Source organism: Zingiber officinale, unplaced genomic scaffold (genome assembly GCF_018446385.1).
Source record: "Zingiber officinale cultivar Zhangliang unplaced genomic scaffold, Zo_v1.1 ctg135, whole genome shotgun sequence".
Classification (NCBI taxonomy): Eukaryota; Viridiplantae; Streptophyta; class Magnoliopsida; order Zingiberales; family Zingiberaceae; genus Zingiber; species Zingiber officinale.
In genome coordinates this window covers 288,233-305,963 of record NW_024589831.1, presented here as the reverse complement: position 1 = coordinate 305,963, position 17,731 = coordinate 288,233, and the positions used below count along the sequence as shown (strand labels likewise).

Sequence of the window (17,731 nt, the reverse complement as noted above, 5' to 3'; positions counted from 1 at the left end):
ACCATATAAAAAGGGAGGTCCTCTCCCTTGTGCAGAGACGCTCTTTCGCACATTCACACTTGTCTTTTACTTCTCTTTCTCCTTCGTACACTATTTTTCTGGGGAAAAAGTACATGACTTGAGCGTCGGAGGGGTCTGTTCCGGGGACTTTTTCCCTGATTTCTGACCTCTAACGTCCCGTGTGCTTGTCTGAGTATGCGCAGAGTTCAAGTATTATTGATGCAGTCATCGGCGCTCGTTAGCACCAATTGGGAGTCCCTTCTTGTAGGTGCATACGAGAGCGATGTCCCAGTCGTCCCTCCGTCAACACCAGCAATAACTTATTCGATCTTTATCTGACTCAGATTCCGGACATGATCAGTGGCATCTACCGTCAGGGGACAAAGCTACTCTAACATCACTCGCGGAACCACCCTCATTGTTGGCAGCTCGCCCGGCTCCTAGCTCTCCCCCTCCGGTGACTTCGCCTTCGGCTTCTTTCCGACAGATTCCAACCACCCAAGCTTCATCCTCGCTCTCTGGTTCGCTACCACTTCTCCCCAATCAATCATCTGGTCTGCCAACCGCGACGCTCCTCAGCTCTTGCCGGGCACCATCGTGCGACTCACCGGCAACGACCGCCTCTCCCTCCTCAACGAGACCGGCACCGAGACATGGAGCCCGAATGTCATCGACGCTGTCTCTGCCTTGATACTCGACACCGACAACCTCGTTCTCGCAGGCGCCACCAGCATTCTGTGGGGGAGCTTCGCAAAGCCCACTGATACGTTGCTTCCGGGGGAGGTTCTACCAGCGGGTGCTTCCCTGCGCTCCCAGCTTACCATCAAAGACTTCTCCGAGGGGTGGTTCAAACTCGTCGCGCAATCCAACGACAACCTCATGCTTTACCCCTGGTGATTCCCAGCGGGAACCGATACAAAGCCTACTGGTCCACTGACAGCTCCAGCGCCGGCATCGAGCTTATCTACAACAACAACGGAAGCATTTACTATAGCCTAGTAAACAACAACACGACAACACTATGGTTATAAACCATGGGTTCAATTACTCCCCAGCGAACTTTTACCAACGCGTGAGACTCGACCCCCATGGATATTTAATTATCCGTTGGTAATAGCGATGAATTAAAAATGCGTCGCTATTTAATCCATCGCTATATTTGGCATATTAGGGCTTGCCTACGGCCGATCTTACGTTTCGCCTTCTTCGGTTTCTCTAGCGATTTCCTACTGCTCCGGCGATTTCCTCCTCCGACTTAAGGTGTATTTTTCTCCTCCCCCTTATTCTCCTCCTCCTGCATGTGTGTGGTCGGGCAATGCTAGGTCGTGGCCGACATACATTGCCCGGCCACGACCGACACTGCTCGACCACTGATCATGGCCTGGCAGTGTCAACTGTGGGCGATCAATGTCATGCTGTTGAATTAAATTATTAGTGTTAATGTATTTATAATAATTGTACACATGCTGTTGAATTATAGAGACCTCTCATTTGTTGAGAGATATTTAATAAAACTCATAAGAAGAAAGATGAGTAATTTATCGATCGACGTTCCTTAGCAATTAACGTAATTAAGAATATTAAATTTTGTGAATATATTTGTATTCTTTATGTGGATGTTACTAAAATTATTATTTTGACACAGGAAATAATGCCCACTAGAATTGTTTAAGCGTCTTAGCCTGGGGTAGAGGGAGAGGGGTCACAACCTCTTTCCACCGATGCAGTTAATGACATTTATTATGATGTCGTCGATGGAAAGAATAAGGCATCCCCTCAACGGGCTTGACTCTCAGGCCAAGTTATGTATGAGCGGATGAGGACTTCGGGATCATGGGTCGTCCTACTTCCTCGTCCCCATCTAGTGAGGTATGAGAATTGTGGGAGGAAAATGAGGAATTGCGGACTCAACTATCGTCAATAGAGCAGACGATGGTTAGGAGGAACATAGAGATACGGGATATGCGGCAACGACAAACTCAAACTGAGGCAATAGTTTGTCATATGCAAGCATTTGCAGCGACGTTCTTTCTGGTTTCACAAATGGTTAAACTGCATCGTTTGGAGTCCCAAGTCATCTAGGATCGATATCATGATGATTCACTTACGGAGTAGATTATTTTGAGGTATGCATCGTTTATTTTAACTTTTAATTTCAATCAAAAAATAATATTTTTTAATAATTATATGCATATCTCATTGTATTATACATTTTCACATATCTTTATTCCAGAGACGCAGGTATGCATTTTTAGATAATGTTCGCTAGTTACACTACTTATTAGTTTAAGATAAATAGTTATATCTTTCGTAGTTTAATGTCACATTTTCTATTCACAACTAATCTCAATGAAATTTCATGCAGGACGCAGAGATGATTTTGTTTGTTATTTTAATTATGATGTATTGTATTAGATTACTTGGTATTGGACAAACTTTATCTTATATTAGATTCGGATCAGTGTTTGTATTTAGTAATATTATGTATCTAGTTCATTTTAGTTCAGCTAGATTTTTGTATTGTTCGTGATGTGTTGGGTGTTTGTTAAGTGTTGTGAGTTTGTTAAGTTGTAATTGTTGATGTGTAGTGTGTTTATCATGAGTTTTGTTGTTAAGTATCGCTTGTGATGATTTGAGTGATTTAGATTTATATGTAAAACAGGGGGAAAAAATTAGCAAACTGTAAAATAATTAACAACAGACACGTTTGACTTTCTATTGCTAATATTGATCATATTTTTTAAAACCGTCATTATTAGTGACAGATTTTTCAAATATTCGTCGCTATTAGTGACGGAAAGTTAACTGTTCGTCGTTATTATCATAATTGCGATACCTTTTATGATACGTTTCAATACATAAAACAAGAGATTAACGATGAATATTTAAATATCTATCTCCAATAGCGATGAATATTTAAATTTTTCGTCGCTAATAATGACAGATATTTAAATTTTCCGTTGTACATACCTTAACAGATATTTTTACTCCATTTGACTAGTGGTGACGGAAATTTAGACATCCATTACTATATAATGATGAAATATAAATATCCGTTGCTACAGTATCAACAACTAAAATATGCATGACGGGATATTTTTCATTACTATTCTGTCGCAATATGTATTTAGCAACGGATAAATTCCGTCTCTGTTTTCTGTATTTTTTCCAGTATCGAGTGCTCGCATGTTGGCAACTAATTGTCTACAGTTGTACACGCATGCCGTGTAACATAACTTCACCCTATCTATATTTACCTTATAAAATTATCATATTCTCTACTTTTACAAGTCTTCATATATTTACTACTATACAAGTCTTTAATAGTGATTATTATGATTATGGGCAAATTGCATACCGAAATAATGTCAATCCAAATGCTAACTTGAATCCAAATCTAATGTCATTGTCCCGATTGTTGTCACTGAATGTACTTGCGAAAGCAACTGAAGGTCTTCTGCAGGAGGTAAGCGATAACCGAAAACCTCGTCTCAATGCATGAGAAAGAGAAGAAGAAGCTCTAATTTCAACATGCCCAAATGAAATTAGCCTTAATTCTCTTCTTATCCAAACCCATCCGGCAAGGACGATTTCCTTATTTAGCTCATAATCAGTTAACAACTCATTAATATTAAGGAATCGAGTTATTAAATTTTACTCCTACAATCCACGTCCGATAACTTAATCCTCCTTAATAAATAAGGAAATTCCATGCTTTGATTTTGCAATAAAATAAAGTAAATACATCCTCAGCACACTCATAAAAGAAGGCAACGAGATCCCACGGGTCATTCGAGATGGTAAGTAGGAGTTCGCTTGTCAATTGAGAACGAGGGATCAAATCGTAGAGCTGTCGGGGTGTAAATTCTCTGACCCTGTGTATCTCACCATATCCTTACTTGCCCTTTGGGAGCGTTGGGGACGAATAATTTCGCCTTTTGCTACATAAATGAAGACAACGGGTTCCATACTAAAACGCCCGACGGTTCGTGTATACTAGACGACGGACTGCGGCGAAGTGGCGGCAAGCTAAACATCGAGGAGGAAGTTGATGCTGTTGGAGTCGGCTGAAAAGAAGCTGAAGGCTTGTTCCTCGGAGGGGGCCGGAGAGCCACAAACTAGGTGAGCTGCCGACAATGAGGGTTGTTCCGTGAGTAATGTTAGAGTAGCTCTATCCACTGGCATGTGGAAACCAAGGCGAGGTAGAGGAGGATGAGAAGGAAGAACAGAGTCAGCATGTCGCCGAACATGATCAGAGAAATTGAGATGGCGAGCTTCTTGTGGCTGTAATATACTCTCACTCGACGTCTAATAACCTGATCACTTATCTATTAATTAAAAAAAAATAATCTAAGAAATCTGTGCTCGTTTCTAGAAGGTTTTTAATCTTCGTTGGTTTTGACTATTTTATAAAAGAGTTTTGCTAAACCCACGTTTTACGAACCAGACCGGTGGTTTGGTTCAATCACGTAAACCGAGAATCATTAATTGCAAGCTACCGGTCTTAAGTCTACCAACCTTACTTTTCTTGATAGAAATTTACTTTGAATAAGACATTATTTTGAAAAATAAAAATAAGTTAAACAGCTAGAATAAACTCTCAATTATTTGGTAAGACAATAGCCATCCAATAATCAAAATAAAAATGAAAATTAGACAGATTTGGTGTTTATACAAATTTTTTAAAAGAAAGAAAGTTTAATTAGAAATGTGAGATTAAAAAAACTGAGAATGAAGTTTCTCTACAATTCTCTTCCATCTGACTCTACTTGACAAGTATTCAATGTGCATTTAATTGAGTAATTGACGTGTCGTTTTAGTATGCAAAAGGGAGATCTTACCGAGCTAAATTTAATTTAATACTTTTAGATTATGTTTATAGGATGTAATCCATTTATAATATAATTAAGATTATATTATAAAATATTTATTTCACGTTGATCTTGAAATGCATGAACAGGAGCGTTCGGATGAATGTATTTATCTTTTTACCATCAAAATTATATTATAAAATTAATTATTTTATTTAGTATATTTTTAAAATTATAATATAATGCAATTTGGATTATAAAATAAATATCATATAATCCGATTAAATTATGAAGTCATCGTTTAACTAAAATTTAAATGTCAAATATATCTCTAGTTCATTTTCGGCATCAATCGATCATCGATAGTCTCTTCCGTCGCTACAATCGTCGGTCGTCGACCGGCCGCTGTCGGCCAAGACTGCCGAGCACCGCCTCCGATAGAGGTACGACGATGACCTCCAATAGAGATTGCAGGATATTTTATCATTTTATAATAATACGAATTATATTATTTATAAAAAAAATCTTATATATCAAACATAATCACTATTATAATCAAAGATTAGATATATTATATTACCAAATATAATAATATAATCAAGATTACATTATATTATATTATAAATTTTATTATATTACAAACTTAATTATATTACCCTCAATTAGCCTTAGTTGACATCGTACATAATTAAAATCTCTTGTTATTAATCATTCAAGAAATACATGACAAAACATTTATTGAGATGGTAACTATATAAATTAAATTTTTAATTAAATCTTATGCTTATGTTGTTATGAGTGTTGTTAATTATTTTATTTCATAATCCAAACGAACATGTTAATGAGGATACAATTATTTACATTTTAAGATAACTGAAATAATATACAAAATATTTATTAAGGAAAAATCACTTTGAAAGAGATTGTTGAGATTATTTATTGTCGGATAAAAAAATGAGAAACCCAGCCTCGAAGTCTAGGTGTCGGTCTCATCGCACAGAGAGTGGTGGTCGTCGCCATGGAACACACGGCGGGCAAAGATGACCAGTAGTTGCAACGAAGTAGTGGCGAACCGTTTATGATCGAAAAATTTATTCGAGATTTGACAAGGTAATAATCATCTAATAATTTATAATCACTACTATTATTTTTTAAAAAAGATTTGAATGAATTTGTTGATTATTCATTTCATATAACAATCTCCCGTGTTCAATAAGCCAATCCAATTGACTTTTACTAATCTTTGAAAACCGGTCCAGAATAATTAAACCGGGCTTACTCGGCCCGGTTCACGAAACGCGTTTTGTGAAAAAAATAAACCCCCTAAAAAAATAATAAAAATAGAGAAATTATAGTGAAAGTCAACACATCATAGTCAAAGTCGACGAAGAGCACTGACTATAAACCTCAACTCAAGGCAACAACGCAAGCGCCGAACTCCATCCTCTCCGATCATGTTCGGCAACATGCCGACTCCATTCCTCCTCCGCCTTCTCCACCTCCGGTGGGCAGAGCTACTCTAATATCACTAGCGATACCGTCCTCACAGCCGGTGGCTCACGCCAATCCTGGACTATGTTTGCAACCTTGCAACCCCAACACCGGCGACTTCGCCTTTGGCTTCTTCCCCGCCGACTCCAACCGTTTCCTCCTCGCCGTCTGGTTCAATTCTACGTCGCCCAAGTCGGTCGTCTGGTCCGCCAATCGCAACGCTCTGCTTGCATCGGGCGCCACCGTGAACCTCACTGCCGACGGCCGCATCTCCCTCCGCGATGAGAACGGCACCGAGACGTGGACGACCCCTGGCGGCACCAACGCTGTCGCCGCCTCCGTGCTTGACACTGGAAACCTCGTCCTCGCCGACGCCACCGGCGGCATCCTGTGGCAGAGCTTCGAGCACCCCACTGACACGTTGCTCCCCGGCCAGGTCCTACCGGCGAACTCCTCTCTGCGCTCCCAGATCACCGTCACCGACTTCTCCGAGGGCCGGTTCAGTCTCGTGGCCCAGAACGATGGCAAGCTCGTGCTCTGCCCTTTGGCGCTTCCCATCGGGAACCAGTACCCCGCCTACTGGTCCGTTAACATCTCTGGCGCCGGCAACGAGCTTGTCTACAACGCCAACGGGAGCATCTACTACAGCCTAGGAAACGGCGCCACCGTGCCTATAATCCCGGGACTCAATTACCCCCCACAGAGCGTCTATCAACTCGCGAGGCTCGACCCCGACGGCGTCTTCCGGCAGTACGTTTACCCAAAAAACAACTCCACATGGAACGTGACCGCGAGAGTCCCTGAAGATATCTGCAGGACCCTTGTAGCCGACAACGCCGGCAGCGGTGTCTGCGGCTACAACAGCTATTGCTCGTCGGGCGATGGGCAAAGCCAGATCAACTGCACGTGCCTTCCGCAATACAGCTTCATCGATCCGGATTACGAGTACAAGGGCTGCAAGCCAAATTTTACGCAGACTTGCGATCGCTATGATCCCAACTCCTTCATGATGCATCCGGTGGACGACCTCGACTCGTGGTACTTCGATTACGAGTACTACGGCAACGTCGATGAAGGCCGGTGTCGCGATCTCTGCTTGGGGGATTGTTTTTGTGCATTGGCAGTATATTGGGATGGCGATGGCAACAGCTCAAGTGGGTGTTTTAAGAAGAAGCTGCCGCTGACTTATGGCCATTCGGGGAGCTACGTCAACCGTCTGGCGCTCATCAAAGTCCCAAATAACAACTCTGTTTTAGCTCCATTTGAAAGGGTCCTTGAGCGGCAGAGACCGATGAGTGTAGTGGGAAGGTTTCTTCTGGGGAGCTCCGGCTCTCTCAACCTGATCCTAATCGGATCGCTCATCGCGGTCCTCGCTTGGCATCGGAGAAACAGAGCCCAGTACAGTGTCGGGAAACAAAGGAGCTTGGAGGAGCTAAATTTGCGAGCTTTCTCCTACAAGGAGCTCGAGCAGGCAACGAAAGAATTCAAAGAAGAGCTCGGCAGAGGCTCCTTTGGCGTCGTATATAAAGGGGAATTGCTGTCGTCGAGCGGGAGTGCGATGCTCATCGCCGTGAAGAGATTGGACAGGCTGCGGAATGTGATCGACGACGACGGCGATAAAGAGTTCACCAATGAGGTGAGATCGATCGGGAAGACGTACCATAAGAACTTGGTGAGGCTGATCGGCTACTGCCACGAGGAATCGCAGCGACTGCTAGTATACGAGTACATGAGCAGAGGGTCGTTGCAGGGGTTCCTCTTCGGCGGCGAGCGGCCGCCGTGGGAGCAGAGGGCTTCGATTGCGATCGGGATCGCAAGGGGGCTCATGTACCTCCACGAGGAATGCAGCGCCCCGATCATCCACTGCGACATCAAGCCACAGAACGTTCTCCTCGACGACAACCTCACTGCCAGGATCTCCGACTTCGGCCTCGCGAAGCTGCTCCGGACGGACCAGACGCGGACCAACACGGGGATACGGGGAACGAAGGGGTACGTGGCGCCGGAGTGGTTCAAGAGCGTAGCGATAACGAAGAAGGTGGACGTGTACAGCTTCGGCGTGATGTTGCTGGAGATCGTGAGTTGCCGGAAGAATCTGGAGATGGAGAAGGAGGAGCTGGGGGAGGCGATTTTGGTGGATTGGGCCTACGATTGCTACAAAGATGGGAAGCTGGAACTGCTGCTGAGGGACGACGAGGATGATATGGAGGATAGGCAGAGGGCAGAGAGGTTCGCGACGGTGGCGCTCTGGTGCATTCAGGAGGATCCAGCCTTGAGGCCGTCGATCTCGGCAGTCGTGCAAATGCTGGATGGAGCGATTCCGGTAGCGGTGCCGCCGGATCCTTCCACCGCCGTCAGCTCTCGGCAGTAATCAGTAACTAATAACTAATATTGGATGAATAATTGGAGCGAGAGTCAGCATTATATATCTAGATTTTATTTTTTTAGTGAAATTATGCTCTTCCATCTTCACTCTTTTTCAGAGAAAAGCAATTATATTGTCATATAAAACCAAATCTTCATCACAATAATTAGTATTAATTATTCAAGAAAATATTTTGTTTTGAGATAATGATAACTACGTGAATTGAATTCTTAACTGACAGTTTATGAAAGCTCCAATAAAGAAGAGCAGCAGAATCAATCAAACACAGTAGAGAAGGATTCTCTCTGCATTATAGCCACCTTCCATGCCATCCACTCTTCTTTCAATTCGAATGAACACCACAGGTGACCTCATTCCTAGTGTATGCACAATCAAACTGATGATGCCATTTTTATGAAAATAGTAACATTTTGTGAACTTGTGAATGCCTTATAAAACTATCAAATTCTCTACTTTTATAAGCCTTCAGATATTTACTAGGAGTCTTCAGTTAAAATACAACATCTTTGTTTCCCTAGTTAAGAGATATTCTTCAAATATGCTAATGTCACAGAAGCAACATCAGATCATTTGCCACTGGAGCACTATCACCTTTTTACGTAGGAAGATATCTTTTCACCCCCATGCATGTGTACTACTACGAACTCCTTCCTTTGATTTTGCAGTAAAATCCATTCTCAGCACGCTTATAAATCAAGGCAATTGGCTCCCTGTCTACACTTGAAACGTTGGGGCAGATGGCCAACCAACAACGCCCCAAATCCCTGCTCTTCAAGAGCCTCCTCAAGTCGCAGCTCCTCGGACAAGCCCAGTACGTTGCCAGAAGCCTGAGCAACGCTAAGTCCATGGTCATGCAGTTCGTAAACAAGAAGAAAACCGAGCAGAAGTTGAAGAAGAAGCTCAATCGGCACTCCTCTGCTGTAACATACAGATTCACTGAAAGGGAGGAGTACGAGATGACTGAAAGTGAGAATAATTCAGAGGAGGAAGACGACTCTGAAAGGGACGAGGAGGAGGAGCGCGAGATCGACTGGCTCGCGGAGAAGTTCATTGCGAGCTGCCACGAGAAGTTTAGGCTGGAGAAGCAGGAGTCCTTCCGCAGGTACCAGGAGATGCTAGCTAGAAGCATATGAGAGTGGATTGTTATGAACAGTTTGTGTATCTGTAAGGAAGATTTTGTATTTGTTTCTTAGATTCAAGGTTGAGCTCCTCCTTCTCCAGGTAGTTGATTAGGGACGATGAGTTTTTCTGTCTTCCTTCCGGCTTCTTAAGACGAGCGAATGCTCGAGTTGTGCGAACCGGACCGGGTTCATGTGATGCTCACGTGACGAGCAGGCCGAAGCCCATCGGAGCTCCGACCCGCATCGAGCCTGGAACTTAAAACAGTTCAAATTTCCTCTATAAAACCCGTTGGGGTCCGTCCTTTTGCGTCTTTTCCTGCGTCTCGATCCCTCATCTGATCGCCTCTGCCCCTCCCTCGCTCTCTGCCCCGCACGCCAGCTCCTCTCGCTCCCTCTCGATCTCCTCCCCGGTTCCACGCTCTCCGTCCGGATTGCCGATCAGATTCGCTTCCGCATGCTCGAATTGGGCTGTTTCTTCGTCGCCGGTAACGGGAATCGATGATGCTGAAGCTGCTGATTGGGTCGCAGTGAGGGGAAATCGCTCTCTTGTTGAACTCGACGGGTTGGGGGGGTTTATAGGGCGTTTAGGCACCGGTTATTTGGTGACCAAGGGATTCCCGGCATGGAATTCGATCCTTCCGATAGTAGTGGTAAGCGTTCTTTGGCATTTATTTCTCTGAACGGTGATAATCTCATGATTTAGGGTTTTTTTCTCTGGTAATTATTTTCTCGAAGTTCATTGAGAATCATAGTGGGTATAAGGATTTGCTCGAAGATGGTGCTTCCGTAGGCAGAAGCATGGTTGGGAAACTAGGGTTAGTAGGGCCGGGACAAGATTGTGCTCGTTTATCTGGGATTTTAGCTAATATGGAAATGAACGGGTGACAGGACACTCTCCTTTTTTGAGCAAGGGGATGAAATCTCATCCAATTGCTCGGGATGGTTTGACAAGCTTAGGCTTAGAGTTATATGAATCGTACTCTTTTCACTAGAGAAGGTAATGCTGAATAAACAATAATACTTTCCTGAAGCTTAGGCTGAAAGGTATATAAGTTGCATTCCTTCTTCCCGAGAAGGTAATGGCAAATAAACAATAGAACTTACCCTGTTTCTACTCTTCATCATCCTACTCTGACCTAACTAGGGTATTACATTCTCGACACCCGTAGTTTTTCTTATAGGTCTCCTCAGTTTGCATTTGTGGTGGTACCACCCACTAGAGGCTCAGATGAACTAACATTCAACTCACTCTTTCATAAAATCACTCAAAATTTTAGGCCCTCGACACTATAAATATCATATACTTTATAGACATATAATAGCATATACATTATATACTATAAACATTATAATAAAGGGCAGCTTGGTGCACGAACTCCTAGCAATGCGGGGTCCAGAGAAAGGTCAGGTCATATCACATTCTATTGAATGTAGTCCTACCCTGCATTGTAAGAGACTATTTCCGCAACTTGAATCTGTGACCACAAGGTCACATGAAATCAACTATAAGGTCATGACTATAAGCATTATAATACTCTATAAAATTTATGATATACCACCACCAAAATCAAAAGAAAATTTAACAGGTTGCGCTGAAATTTTATCAATTCATTTAAAGGCGCGTCCAGGTGGACCAATCACCCACGTGGGTTGGCCTACGGCGAGCATAGGTTGGCCAACGGGTTTTGGAAAAAAAAAAATCTCTAAACTTAAAATTGAAGTGAAAAATTCAATGGACTCGTGCATTTGATGGTTAGTGGGTTCGAAGGCCTATCATATGATGTGAATCGTAGAGCCTTCAATTTTTGTTGGAGCCCGTCGGATTAACCCCGGTTGAAATTTTATCAATCCATTTAAAGGCACGTCCAGGTGGGCCAATCACCCACGTGGGTTGGCCTGCGACGAGCTTGGGTTGGCCTGCGGCGAGCTTGGGTTGACCCACGGGTTGAGGGAAAAAATTTCTCTAAAACTTAAACTGAAGTGGAAATTTCAATGGACTTGTGCGTTTGATGGCTAGTGGGTTCGAAGGCAACTTCATCAGCTTATGGGTTTAACAACCAGCAATGTTTTTATCCCAGAGCATATCCACTAAAACAAACATATTGTAATAATAAACAAGTTGAAAAAGTCTGTCACAAACATTGAGTGCATTATGGTGCAAATGATGCAATGGAATGCAACCAAATTGACTAAGATACAAGGAAACTGATGGGAGTATTCTTTCTTTTCCAAAGTATCATCCAATTTGCCTAATCAGTAACCCAAACATAAAAATTTTAATCTTTTCTATATATATATATTTTAATTTTTTTGGTGGGCTCGTGGGTTGGCCTGCCTAACTTGCTACCCGCCTTGGGTTGGGGATTTCCCAACTCTTTAAGATGACGAGTCAGCCTGTCTGATAGCTCTAGTGAATTGTGAAACATATGACTCCTAGAACTATGATTGATAGTCTTTTCTTGTGGAATTGTAGTCATTTTTACTACTGGGAGATTTGTGGTCTAGATGCCTTTTTGGATCTCAAGTTCTTAACTATTTATTTCTATTGATGTTATGATGATGATGGGGTCATGCTTTGTGTTAGCCGGAAAGAATTTTATTTTAGCTTAATATTTGCATCTTCTTATTTCCATAATGATGAATTCCCATATATTATTAGTAAAAAATCATCAATTATGCATCAAAATCTCAGCTTCATTAACACATTTTATTTACATGTATGCTTGCTGTATGATGGTATTGCGTGGATGCAGGAACTGATGATGATCTTCCACCACCCCATCAGAACAGGGGTGTAAGAGGACATATGACAGGTAATGGGAGGACCATTGTTGGTGCAATTCCATATGCTAGGGTGCAAAATGATATGGAAATCCAAATACACCGACTTGAGCAAGAAGCATACAGTTCGGTTCTTCGAGCATTTAAGGCTCAATCTGATGCCATTACATGGGTAATTGTCCTCTTGAATCATCATAGCTACTTCATTTTTGGGGGGTCTTCATATTGAATGCCTGATGGAGCGATTTTTTCAGGAAAAAGAAAGTCTAATAACTGAACTAAGAAAGGAGCTCAGAGTGTCAGATGAAGAACATAGAGAACTATTAAATAGGGTGAACGCAGATGACATTATTCGAAGAATAAGGTATGCTAATGAATCAGACCCAGTTTAATGTATTTTGTTATATTTATCAACTTTACATAGGGAATGGAGACAAGAAGGTGGACACCAGTCTGGGGTTTTTAGTAATGTTCAATCAGATGTTCCTGCACCCAGTCCTACCATTTCCGCCTCTCGAAAGCGGCAACGAACACAGCCTGTTCCATCATTGTCTTTGGATGTACCATCTACTGGTTTGCACTCACAGGCTGTTGCAGCTCCCATGCAGCCATCATCATCAACTGCCAAAAGGGGAGCTACAACAGGAGCCAAAGGCAAGAAGCCTAAGACAGTAAGTTACCTGGTTGATAAAAACGTACTATAGTTATTTGTGTTTTAGACATCATATATATAATATATATATGCATCCTTCATCTTTGATCAAAGTGATACAGAAATTTCAGGGTCAGACAGTACCTGGTGCTTCTTCAATAAAGTCTATGCAGTATCCTTCTTCGGGTCCTGGTGGAAGAGGCCATATGGCAAATAAGAATTCTTCTGGCGCACCTGCTCCAGCTGAACTAGCTAAAACAGCACCATATGACCCACTAATTGGGCGTAAAGTGAGGACTAGATGGCCTGAAGATAATAGCTTTTATGAAGCTGTTATTCTTGATTATAATCCGGTGGAAGTAAGTCCTTGCAATGCTTTTAGTTTCCTCTTGTTAATGCATTGTCAACTCTTGAATATTCTGGTCACAGGGTCTGCATGCACTTGTTTATGATGTTGGCATGGAGCATGAGACATGGGAATGGGTTAATCTGAAGGAGGTAAATTGATTGTTTCTTGTATTTTAAAACTGCCTGATTCATGTTTTGCTCTTCAACTGTTTCTAAATTCACTTGTAAACAAAATTATCACAATCATATTCCAGCCATGGAATCACATTATCCTAAGGTCCAAATCATGCACAATGATTAGAAACACAGACTAGATCAGAAATGAGATGGAATCTGGTTCCCACCAACAAGATCAGTTGGATTGGGAACCTAGCTGAATCAAATCTGTGAGGTGGAAGAGGGGTCAGGCTGATGCAAGCGAGGGTTTGAACAAAGGTCGTCCATGTTTCCTGCTTATTTTCACACCGCTGCTTATAAGCATCAATTGTTCTAGCAATCTAAGGATCTGGGACAGCAGTCAAAAAGTTCCCATTTTTGGCAGCTCTTCTCACCTTCTCTCTCTTTTAGATGGGTTGCTTATGATTTTTAAAATGCATTTATTATTAGAAAATAATAATGTTAGAAGAAAATTGTAAATTATGCACAAAGCATAAGCTACGAAATATATACAAAAAATTTAATAATCATGAAATGCTTATAGGATATGTTGATCAATAATCTTCAAATTTTGACCCAGCAATGATTCCAAGTTACTTTAGCACAATTGTGGACATGCCACATTCTTGGTTGCTTTGTAAATAGGTATCCATGCCGGTGAATGTCTCAATTAATATGATGGATTGAACCATTGTAATTGAATTGGAGCTAATTGACAACAGGACGGATAGAAGTTTCTTTAATATGAATCAGGCTTCTTCTGCTCATGCAGGAGTTGATAAATATGATATAACTTTTTGAGGTTAGGTTACAAAGTAGATATAAGGCTTGCTTATTTACCAAGAATTAATTTTACATAATGATGTTGTGCTAATTGTGATTTTAGCATTGAGCTTTGCCTTTTGCACTGGCTTTGGGTGTGATTGTCCACTTCGTGACTTGCTTTCTTTAGTTGACAATTACAGCAGAGTTATTGTAGGAAATTTTAATTATAGTCAGAGACATGTGAATTTGGATGACTTACGAGCACTGGTGCATTAGTGGTTAAGACACCTTCGATCACTACATGGTTGCTAAAGGTGTCCATCTCGACCTTAGAGACTTGTTTTTTGCAGTAGTCATTTGTTGAAGCAGAAATTGATAAATAGGTAGATCTGCTATAGGGGTGTTTGCATGGTTTTAGCTGTTGTGACACAATCTCTTGGATGTTTAAAACTATCACTCCCAGTGACTTATAACAATGTGGATTATTCCTTCAAATTGGCTCAAAATATTGTTTTTCTTATGATTTAATAGCTTTGCAATTGGTCTTTTACTTGATATATTATTTTTTAGCATTTCTTTTGATTCTTATCTTGGGGACAAATGAACAAGATAGTATGATGCATGTGAAAAAGAATGCCTCTCTTATTAATCTAATGCTGGAGATACATGTTCATTCCGTTGGCACATCAAGTTTCTCTCATTTCAATTTCATCTTTTTTACATCTCCTTGCTAGCCCATACCATTTTCTGAAATTAAAGTTGGAGACCCATTTGTATTAATTACCGCCCACAGACAAAACTGGAGTTTTGATTTATCAAGTTTGGCTATGATTTGATAAATTTGTCATAATTCACCAGTTAGCTATTTGATACACTTTTTGAGTAGCAAGTGAGTATAACTAAATGTTCTCAGATTTAAGTTATTAATACGTCATTCATCAACTCATGTCACTCCCAACTATTTTGGGGCAACTTCTTGGTTTTTTGTACACTACTAATAAATGTCATATTAGCAACTTATTTGTGCTTGATAACATTTTTGGTGTGTCAGTTAATGCCATCTCTGAGCTTCTTAACATATTTAAGTGGCCTTCTTTTTCTTCCATTTTAATATACCTTGATTCTTTTTGCTTTTTTTCCTGGACCTTGGCGGATTCAGTGTTGACATCAAGGGGAATAGTGATTTATCATTTAACTGTTTAATATCAATTTCTGTTTCTTAATCATATAATTTCGTAACACTACTTAAATCATTGATATGCAGATTCCTCCTGAAGATTTAAGATGGGATGGTGAGGATCCAGGAATCAGTCATCATCCTGGTCCAGGTGCACCTGAACGTGGAGTTAAAAAAACCTCGGGTCGTGGCGGTGCAATTCCAGGAGCAGGAAGAGGTAGAGGATCAATGAAAAATCAAGCAAAGAAAGATTTTCAACCACCCCAAAACGGCATAGGCAAGAAGAGCACCGGTGACATTGAGATATTTGACACGGAGATACTTATTAAAGAAGTATGCTCTGTAAAATTACACTGTGCCTTTTGCCAGACGAGTACTTATTAACACAATGCACCTTTCGATCAGGTGGAGAAGGTTTTTAGCGCAAGCCATCCTGATCCTAAGGATATGGAGGATGCCAAGAACTTGTTGAAAGTATGAAAAATTTGCCCATTTCATGTATTTTGCATGATATGCATACGAATTAACGTTGAGGTCTATTCTCGCAGGTGCAAGAACAATCACTGATTGCTGCAATTGCGAGGCTTGCAGATGTATCAGACGGTGAAAGTGGTAAATCAATCAACTGAAAAAATCCTTTGTGCGATTGATTTTGTGCCATTACACACTTATTCTTTCAGGATTTTTATTTCCAACTAATTTGCTCTCTTTTTCCTTGGCAGAAGAAGGGGAGCACCAGTATTCGCATGGGCAATCCATGGAGCGGGATCGTGGATGGAGAAACCGAATGATTACTGGGGTCGGAGGACGAGAGGGCTATGATGGCGATCACTTAGGTGGGGATGACGATGACGATGACACATAACTTGGCCAAAACCGCCGTCTCCATTTTATATGTGCTGGCACCTTGCCCCTGCTATAACTTAGCTAATGTTAAATTGTTACTTGGCGAATGGCCGTGCACCTATCTACTCAGAAGCTACAATGCCGATCAAATACTCACCTCCTACATTGAGTTACATTGTTCTATTACGTTGTAGGTGTGTAGCATAGGGTTCGAGTTCTCAGTAACCTTGTGTATCGTTCGTCGTTACAACTCTCAAGCTCGAGGAATGTATGCAGCAATGTAGAAAGATTAATGACCGTGGTGGTTTCCATGGACGTCAGTTCATGAAATCATGTAACGTTTATTGTTGTTGGTGAATCCATCCAGGGCGGCGATTAAATTACATATATTTAAGCCTCAATTTCAGATGATCCTTTCACTGCAGCAGCATTGTCATTCTCTAAGCCTCTAATTAATTAACAAATTTAGCATCGTACTTTGCCTGTTAATTAAATCGGTATACAATTTAATTTAAGACTGGAAATGGAAATCTTCCTCCGAAAATACACTGCCATAACTAAATTATGTCGACTTAAATTGGAATAAAAAAGTAAGTCGATTTCTTCAGAACTATTCAAACAGCCGACTTGCTAAATTCTGTTCCTAAAAAAGGAAAAAAAAAAATCTATGAGAAAAAACCTCTCGAGATTTTTTTTCCTAAAATTTCAGCACCCGCCAAAAATAAAGAAAAAGAAAATTATACTAAATTTGATACCTTTTTTACTTCTCAATTCAATCTAGCTTAACTAATTCGGTCAAATTAATTGAGACTAATATCGCCTCAATCTTATCAAATCTGAAACTAAAAAATCTAACAAACATCTCGGATTTAGTTCCTAACGAATAGGAATCTATATGTTTTACCAAAAATCAAGGAAATCTGGTTAATTCTTTCCTAAAAAACAGGAAGAAACTTCCACCCGCCAATGTTTACACTGTCTGTATAAATATACATCTATCTGTTTCCAACGTAATCAAATCAATCTATTTGCTTCTTTCTCTGATTGGAGCATACACAAGGTTTGGAAGTCGGAAGGAGAACAGAGATCATAGTCGCCGGCCGCCATGACAGCTACAGGGAACGTCAGCGTCACCTCCCTTCCCCACGACCTCACCGTGGAGTTGTTCGTCCGTGTCGCGTCCACTTCCTCCACGCC

The 17,731-nt window shown here is 41.3% G+C and overlaps 3 protein-coding genes across 5 annotated transcripts; all 3 read left to right on the top strand.

The window, feature by feature from the left end:
• Nucleotides 1-1,932: 1,932 nt before the first annotated feature.
• LOC122036230 (G-type lectin S-receptor-like serine/threonine-protein kinase LECRK1) lies at nucleotides 1,933-8,919 on the top strand. Its single transcript, XM_042595494.1, has 4 exons — nucleotides 1,933-2,073; nucleotides 2,234-2,241; nucleotides 3,328-3,466; nucleotides 6,187-8,919. The coding sequence occupies exons 1-4, from the start codon at nucleotides 1,933-1,935 to the stop codon at nucleotides 8,671-8,673; spliced, it is 2,775 nt and encodes a 924-aa protein (XP_042451428.1). The 3' UTR covers nucleotides 8,674-8,919.
• Nucleotides 8,920-9,425: 506 nt separating this feature from the next.
• On the top strand, nucleotides 9,426-9,855 carry LOC122036229. The gene has a single exon (XM_042595493.1). It carries the CDS (start codon nucleotides 9,426-9,428, stop codon nucleotides 9,819-9,821), a length of 396 nt encoding a protein of 131 aa, XP_042451427.1. The 3' UTR covers nucleotides 9,822-9,855.
• Nucleotides 9,856-10,112: 257 nt separating this feature from the next.
• On the top strand, nucleotides 10,113-16,917 carry LOC122036245 (protein EMSY-LIKE 3-like). Of its 3 annotated transcripts, none has more exons than XM_042595513.1 (10): nucleotides 10,113-10,459; nucleotides 12,563-12,762; nucleotides 12,845-12,954; nucleotides 13,015-13,261; nucleotides 13,365-13,601; nucleotides 13,672-13,740; nucleotides 15,776-16,021; nucleotides 16,094-16,162; nucleotides 16,237-16,300; nucleotides 16,414-16,917. In XM_042595513.1, exons 1-10 carry the CDS (start codon nucleotides 10,432-10,434, stop codon nucleotides 16,551-16,553), a joined length of 1,410 nt encoding a protein of 469 aa, XP_042451447.1. In that variant the 5' UTR covers nucleotides 10,113-10,431; the 3' UTR covers nucleotides 16,554-16,917. The 3 variants fall into 3 exon arrangements, with proteins under 3 accessions (XP_042451447.1, XP_042451448.1, XP_042451445.1); XM_042595514.1 differs by having other exon boundaries at nucleotides 10,114-10,459; nucleotides 13,374-13,601; nucleotides 16,411-16,917; XM_042595511.1 differs by having other exon boundaries at nucleotides 10,114-10,459; nucleotides 16,411-16,917.
• Nucleotides 16,918-17,731: the final 814 nt, after the last annotated feature.